At 41.9% G+C, this 8203-nt stretch overlaps 1 protein-coding gene across 1 annotated transcript in view; it reads left to right on the top strand.

Moving 5' to 3' along the window:
* Positions 1-8203, top strand: part of PTPRF (protein tyrosine phosphatase, receptor type, F) — a 289331-nt gene that overhangs the window by 35135 nt on the left and 245993 nt on the right. Inside the window, exon 2 of the mRNA XM_009077131.1 lies at positions 5785-5946. Coding sequence (XP_009075379.1) covers positions 5862-5946 — 85 coding nt within the window. The 5' untranslated portion in view covers positions 5785-5861. The remainder of the gene's footprint in view (positions 1-5784; positions 5947-8203) is intronic.

Here is an 8203-nt window from a genome sequence, read left to right as displayed (position 1 = left end):
CTTTCCCTCTGCTCCTCTCCTTGGGTCAAATTGGGATTACGTGTTCAGGATCACAAAGATCTGTAGCTGGGCCAGCTTGTTGCTTAAACTCTTCACACTTCTTAATGTTTCTCAAAATAAGGAAAATTTCTTTAAAATACTTCTGAATTGTTCTTGCTGCTACATGTATTTCTCCATAGCAACCTGCCTCGGTTAGCTTGTTGGTTTGTTTTGCTTTTTTTCCCCCAGATTAATGGTATATTTTGGGATGGTTTTTCTCGGTTTATTTTTCCACCCCATTTTAAATTTCTATCCAAACAGATGATGAAACATTTTGCTGCCAGGAAAAATACTTCTGTGGTGTTTTTTTTTCTTTCTTTGTCTTTTTTTTTTGGTACAGTTTGATGAGAATATTCCAACATACACTTTCATATACTTTCTTTTGCTCTGTGTCATTCCATTACTCACAGTTACCTGACAGTGGCTAATTATACTCCTCCACTCCTTTCTTGGTGTTTGTATCCTTCATGTGCTTACAGATGGTTATCAAATCCTCATCTTGCTTAGCCAGTCTGTCTAGTGCTTGTGACTTGACTGAGATTTTTATCCTTCTGGTTCTCGAATTGCTTTGCTCATCCCTTCTCTGCAGTTGGTTTGAGAGTCGCTACCTGAGAGCATCAAACTGGTGCTCTGGGCTTGCTTACACCTGGCTTCTGCAAGTGGTACCTTCGCTCATGTGGCTGTTGCTTTAGCTTTTGGCCTTTTTACTGTATTGCAAGTTCATATGAAGTTCTTCCCTAAATCTATGCTAGTGTTGCCTTCTTCATATATCTCCCCACTGATTATCTCTAATACATTCCCTGCATGTGGGAGTTGGGAGTGAAATGAGACTCATTTTGTCTTTTTTGGCCATATTGCTCTACTCCCCAAGTCTCTTTATATTATATTTCTCTCAGAAAAGCACAAAGAAATCTATGCTAAAGGAATACTAATGTAGTGAAGTGAAACATTCAAAAGTCATTAGCTTGTGTGTAACTGTGCTTCTACAACTTTTAATGTGTGCAATATGATGATCCTGAATTATATGATGTGTCATGGTTTTCCTCTTCCTCCTTCAGAGCACAGATGAGGCATTTTACACAGTGTGAAGCAGCTGAGCTGTAGCCAATTGTTCTGATTTTTAACAGAATAAACAACTGCCTCACTGCTGTGTGGTACATGCCCTCTCCTTGCTCTGTCAGTTCCTGACTGCCATTGTTGGTGTGACACCCCAAGGTATTGTGTTGATGGGGTCCCTCTGGAGCCCTGGTTGCCCTTCAGGGTATCTGTGTAAAATACAAAGTAGTGGGTAGGTTCCCAGAAGGAAAATTGCTTTCTGTTATGTGTTTCATGTGCAGTAGCACTGGCAGAAGCTGATGCAGTTTTAGCCCTGTCTTTACTGTTTTCTGAGTGGTTTCCAGTTGGTATCTTCTGACCTGCATCCTTGGGCTCACCTTGTGAATGCTAAAGAAGTTTCCACCTTGGGAAACAAACACAATTGTTTCAGGTTCCTTTTTGAAAAGATACTGTTATATCTCCAGGTCAGATGAGGACATTGCGTATGTACTGGGCTTACCTTCCTGCCCTGTAAGTTTCTAGAGAGTCTCTTAACGGTGTTTCACAGCAAAGGCAGTGTCAGTAGTTACACAACCAAACCTGGCAGTTCTGTGAATGTACAGGGGCTCCTGGAGGGAACTTTTTGTGCTGACTTCTTAGATTCCTGGGGTTGCAAAGCAGCTTAACCTAAAAAAGTGATTTTAGTGCAGTATTTTTGTCCCTGGTTTGGAACGGACAGACTTGCTTTTGGGATGCTTTTCTTCACCATGCCATTCCAGGCTAGCAACCCACGTGACACTTGCTTCAGTTCAGTTTATCTTCCAGAAGAGTTCATAGAGGACATAAGCTATTCAGTGCTGGTTTGAAATTCCTCTTGACTCTTTAAAGTTGACTGCTTTTTCTAATCTCTTTGCCGTCTCCTGTGAGACATGCTCATTGCCAGAATTTCTTAGTACCATATGAGCTGTTGGTATTCTTGGCTCTGTTTTAAATGAGTCCAGCATTTTCTGCCTGTCTGAAAGAATTAAACCATGTAGCTTTCAAACACCGTCCTCAAGACCACCTCTTTTCCATCCACCTGCCCCAGGGCAGAACCAGCTATATTTGAATGAAAATTACTACTATATGTTGTGCTTTCCTGCTTTCTAGTTTTCTGCCAAACTAGCACTCGGTGGCTCTAACACTGAGTTTGGAGCAGAGGCAGGAGTTTAGCTTGCTAACTCAAAGCTGTTTTTACGAAGCCATCTGGAGTGCTTAGCCTCAGCCTAAATTTGGGTTACATGGTCTAGAGTTTATAATATTGCCAGGACCAGATGCAGAAGGAGAAATGAGAATGCACGTGTGTTTTTGAAAAACCTTCTTCAGCAGCGTCTGGGCTCCCAAATGCAATATCAGTTGTGAGATGCTAGCCAAAACAGTGAGATTAAAGGAGGCCTTCAAATGAAGAGACTGTGGTCTGGTGCACAGGAGGTAATTCCAGGTGCAAGAGGGATGCAAGGCACATGAGGTTATTGGGAGCAAGACACACTAAGAATCTTAAGAGCGTTAGTTTGTTGGTTGCTGTTGGACTTGATTTTACCAAAGCAATACTGACTCTGTACTTATTTAGCTTATTACCAAAATCTACCAACATTATTTGATTTTTAGCTACCTTCTGTCTTAGGCTGCCTTCTGCCCCAGGAAAGGAAGCCTTTAGCATTGGTTCAAGATTTAAAACTTCAAATTTAAAACTGTCAGAGTTAAATTGGCCTTCTAAGGGTTAACTGAGCTTCAGCTAACACCCTGTCGCCTGGCTGTGACTATTGGATTGTCTTGTTGGGAGAGAGCACCTCGCTTCTGAAAAAATGGGAAAGCTGAACCACTGGGAGAAGCTTTTTAATATTTTCAATTTCAAAAGAGAATGACAGCTACTGAGATTTATAAAATTTTAAAACATTCCAATTTAAAGTGCTTTAAATATTGAATGCAGACAACTTCTCCATAGGCAGAGCAACCATGGAAAGAGGAAGGGGCAAATTTTGATCCTGTTAAAGGTTAAAGGTTAACTGTGGAGGGACAGACAGCAGTCGTGCATAAGAAACTGGCTTTTCTACCAGATGGTAAATTGCTATAGAGCACAGTTGAAAACAGTTGAAAAAGATCAATTCTATGAAGCATCTGGTAGGGTATTTGACAATTCATCGGTTTTGCATGATGCATGCTGTATGTATCTCATGGGCTGGAGAGGAAAGTTATAAATCTGTCAGTCTTGAAACTGGAAAGAGACTTGATCACATTTGCTGAAAGAGAGGAATCAAGAGACAGACCTATTCTTTAGCTGAGTTTTTTTTGTGTTCCTGAGAGTTACTCCTGAATGAAGGCTGTGGAGGTGCCATTGACACGACTCTGAGCAATCTGCACTCAAGATACACCATTAGATGAGACACTTTTGTTGTTAATGGAAGTGAATGAAAGAGGAAAAGCTCTCTGAAAGCTATTCATCCCCAATCTGGTCTGACAAATACCTAAGATGTTTTCGGCACCACCTGTAAAACTTGTTCTCTGTCCTAATCTGAGAGAGTTTGACACACATCATTAGTTTTGACACAGTAATTTCAACTCTTGGTGTTTCCCACCCCTCCTCCCCGAGAAGAGTAGCCTCTTAAGATTCTGGCTGCTGTTGAGCCAGGTGTAATGCTGCTTAAAGTGTGCTTCAGTGGGTTCACTTCTCCAGGCAGCACAAATTACCCCTATACATACAGAATTTAGAAACATAATAATCACTCTTAATCCAGGCGTTTCTTCCCGTGCCCGTGTGGGCCATATCTGGAGAGCTGGCTGACACCGGGCAAGCTCCTTGGGGACGGAACAGAGATTCCCATTGCACTAGAGCTTACGCAGCTATAAAGATACAACTATCTGTCTCTGCTGTGTAAGACATGTTAATGGTGCTTTTTGTAATCCTTTGGCAGGAGATGAGTGAAGATGTGGAAGTTGGAGGGTAACAAAGAGAACTGAGTGTGTGGCTGGTACAAAGAGCCCCTTTTGCAATATTCACAATCTTGCTGCTGAACTTACTTCGATTTATGCTTTCTCATTGAGACAATAAAAGCAGGATGAGATGATCAGTATTCTCTCTGCATCTAGGTTAGAACTAGGTTATTTTGCAAAGTATTTTCAGATGTCTTGGCTGCAGAAGATGTTACATAAATAAAGATTTCTCTGTGTTGTGCGATATTATAATGTGTGAAAAGATTTACTGTGCAAATACAGTAACAGAATGGAGAAGAATCATGATCTGCTGTTTGTTAGGACGATGCGATGTAAATATTTGCCAAGGTAGATTCTCTTGAGATTTCTCATGGATTTCCCTCGACACAGTTGTTGCTGGTGTTCTTTGAGCACTGTGTTTTTGTCAGAAGTAAACGTGTTTGGAACTTGTACTTCCATCAAAAGCGGTGGTTCTCAGAAAAAAACCCTGCACAAAAACCCAAGATGCTTCTTCTTTCAGAAACCTAGCAAAATTCAAAAACATCTTTGTTAAAGCAGTCTTGAAGATGTTTTTGAAATGTCTGCCAACAAGAGTAAGAGTGGTGGGTCGGGCCACGTGTGCAGCCTGTGCTCTTGCAGATACTTTGCTTCAAGGATACTTGCTGGGTCCACTCAGGCTGACATCTGCCGGCATGAGATTTTTTTCACTAATAATGCTGTGTTGCTAAGTTTTGGTAACTTTTGCAGCTTACTAGAGAAGCTCATCAACTTTTGAGTGACTCTTGGGCTTGCATTAGAGGTGCCCAACACTGAAAGTGTGAGCCCGTGGCACTGCTGAGTGTAGTCACTCAGGGCATGGGGCTTGCTACCTCCTTTAAAGTTTGTCTTAACAGGTAGACCTTGGACTTTCAGGTGAAAGTACAAGTAGTATATTCTCATGCAAAGATAAAAAAGCATATATACAGAAACTGTATTCTTTTTAAATACTTGCCTTTTTTTGGCTGGTTTTCAAGGAATGTTCTGTATTTCAGTATTCAAGCAGATGTCCAAGTTAAGACAATTTGCAAGATAATTTGCTTTGTTTTGGAGAAGGAATATCCAATCATCGATCCTTTTAGATAGTGATCATCTCCATTTTTGGGAGTTTGAAGCTAAGGTGTTTGCTTTGGGTGAAGCTTCTCTTTATAGACACTTTCCTTAATAACATTCTACTGTGACTCTGGTAGTCCTGACAGCTGATTCAGTTCAGCTTCTGTTTCTTCTGCTTGAACTCGTTGAGACTTGTCTGGTGTACACCGGCCCAGCTGGATGTCCCAAGCTATACTTCACATGTAATTTGACCACAAACCACTCTACTTATGCCATCAAGCATGTCTATCTTGGGCAGATGAACAAAGAAGAGTTACACAAGCTCAAGACTGTTTCTTGTATGTAACGTGTAACTTCAGAACTCTCTGTTGTGAATAAGAACAACTAAAGGATGCATTAATAGGCCATAAACTAGACTGCACATGGAGATAAACTTGGAGAAGGGTGTGTGTTTATGCCTTGGGACTCTCGAAATCATCTAACTGGATTTGGGGACATCAGTGTGGCACTCTACTGCTCACCAGGAAAGATAGTTAAATTTTACTTCAGAAGTATCCGTAATGGTGTCTTTGCAGCATAGTTTGGTATATCAGCAGTCAATCTGTGTGTCATATTTCATAATTTTTCTTTTCTGTCTCTCTTGGTTTGCAGGAGCAAGTCTGTGTCTGTAACGCTGGATGTACTGACCACTTGCCTCAGACTGAAGAGGACTTGCTCTACTTTGGAATATGGTGCCTAACTTTTGTGTCCCAGTACTCACTGTGCCAGCAGCCATCCTCTGCTGCTTGATGCTGCCTTTAGCAGGAGCGGACAGTAAGTAACATTCGGTTTTGGAAAGCTTGAATACATTGCAAAATTTCTTTCAAGAAATACTAAACTGTCTTTTTTTTGTATTGGAAACACTGAGGGCTAAGGGACAACTCCCCCCAGTCTCTTATTTCCCAATGTGCGCACTGCAGATAAACAGTGTGTGTGAAGGGGCACAAGTAGAACTAAAAAGACTGACAAAATTTATTCAAGCGCAGGAAGAATTTCTGTTAGTAGCTGTGAGATCAAAACCTGACAGTTTGATTTCTAACACGTACAGATGAGTAAAGAAAATTGGGGGTGGAGGAAGAAAGAAGTATTGGGGTCACCGTAATCCCTGTTACTTTCTCCTTGTTCTTTTGCCAGCTCTTGTAATTTGTGTAGCACTGACATCTCTCCTGAGTCAGCAGGCGATTGAGAGCTGTTGGGGAAGAGGGTGTGAGTTTTTACCTTCTGGTGTAGCTCTCCTACACCTATATTTCAGCAGAATTGGAGTAGAATGTTTACTTGTGGTTGTGCTTTAAGCTGTTGTGTTCATGTATGTTGTCCTGTTAGTCTTACAGAGCTGCTGTGACTGGCTTTGATTAGTCCCATGCAGGCCAAGGAGAAAAATGTCTACAAAATGCTGTTGAGGACAGACAAGAGAAACATGGATAGTGGTAGCCTGCTGAAAATACCTTAAAGTAGGAATGTCTCATTCAATGAGTTATGCAGAGAGCGGGAGACCTTGTGGCTTTTTTGCATAGTCTTGGTTTTCATAACTTGTGTGTATTTGCTAGGCTATCCCCCAATATTTGCCAGCCCATCTCCCCCCTTTTTTTTTTAAACCTATAACCAGTTTTTCAGTATCCAAATGTCTGCACATTCGTTGCAGACTGAGGCAGTTGTGGGTACTCCATACCTTAGAAAGCACCCAGGGCTCCCGGGACACTTGAATTAAAGCAGATATGACCGTGATGCACCTCCTGAGCTGCCAGCGGTCATCTGCTTCTTATCCCAGCTTTAGTCACCAGGCTTTTAATTAGATGAAATGTTGTGAAATTTCAAGGAGAGCTTGATTCATGTTGGTAGGAGCTTGGCTGAATGGAGAAAACAGATCCTAAATGTCCTTGGCTGATGGGAAGGAGTGAATTTAGAGAAGCTGGAGAGAAGAGCAAAGGAGGAATGTGAAGAAACATACAAATTCACTGTTTATGTCATCATTAGGCATGACTTGCACAGGCAGCAGATGAGTGTGTAGTCTGCATGAGTCTGAGCTGCCCAGTTAAACTGGGAGCAGCAGCTGTCTTCTTTCTCAGCTTTCTTCTCTATCTGCTGGTGCTTCTGGAAGGTGCTTAATCAGATCACTTTATGTCTACACATTGTAGCCCATTTTGGAATCTGGCATAGAGAAATACATGTTTAATGTTCTGAGGTGTATAAAAATTCCCTGAGGTTTACTATCTTTATCCTGGCCCCTACAAAGGAGAGAAGCATCACTCTATCTGGCATGCAGAAGCTGGTAGAGCTTGAGATGTCCTAGGACAGTTCTTGGCTCAAGAGTAACTTACATTAGACATGGTTTGCTAATTTTGTGGAATACTTCGACGTGCTTAAATTTAACAAAATTGGCTCTGTTTCACAGGCCCAGGTTCAATATTAGTGTCTCAGGTGTGGAACGTTTCTGTGTTGAGAAGCAAGCCTATCTGTATGTATGCCTTTTTCTGTGGCTCAGACTGACTTTGAATGACTTTTTCCTAATCTGGATGGCAGGTCTGTAGGGCAGCAACTTTTTAACCACACAGCCACCACAGATTAACCGACGGTTTCCTAGGATGGAAAGTGTTGCTCTGTGTATTTTAGCAACTTAGAGGTTTTCTGTTATCTTACCCACTGAGTCTTGCCACTGACTCTCAGTGTCTGGGATCTGTGTGAAAGGGCCTGCTCTGTGCCTCTGCACAGGGGGAAATATCACTCCCAAACCCTGCATTTTTCATGTTTGTTTTTCATGCAGTGATGCAGACGAGAAGATACAGTAGTGAATCTGGCATTGGGGAATCCTGGTTCAAGACAACAGTGAAGGGCAAGGGGAAGGGATGACAATATAGGCACACTGAAGCTTCCTGTAGAAGCTAGAGGGGGATGCTGTGATTGGAGCATCCTGTATGCATACTTGGGTTTTTTTGGTTCCTATAGCATCCTGTTGGCTTCAGCCAAAGAGCACTTACTTACGTGGGCTGTGGCTGTTCCTGAAATGTCACCGATCCTTCCTTTTTCTCATTGC

The sequence above is a fragment of the Acanthisitta chloris genome, unplaced genomic scaffold, assembly GCF_000695815.1.
Source record: "Acanthisitta chloris isolate BGI_N310 unplaced genomic scaffold, ASM69581v1 scaffold18366, whole genome shotgun sequence".
Classification (NCBI taxonomy): Eukaryota; Metazoa; Chordata; class Aves; order Passeriformes; family Acanthisittidae; genus Acanthisitta; species Acanthisitta chloris.
This window is presented reverse-complemented; position numbering and strand designations above follow the sequence as displayed.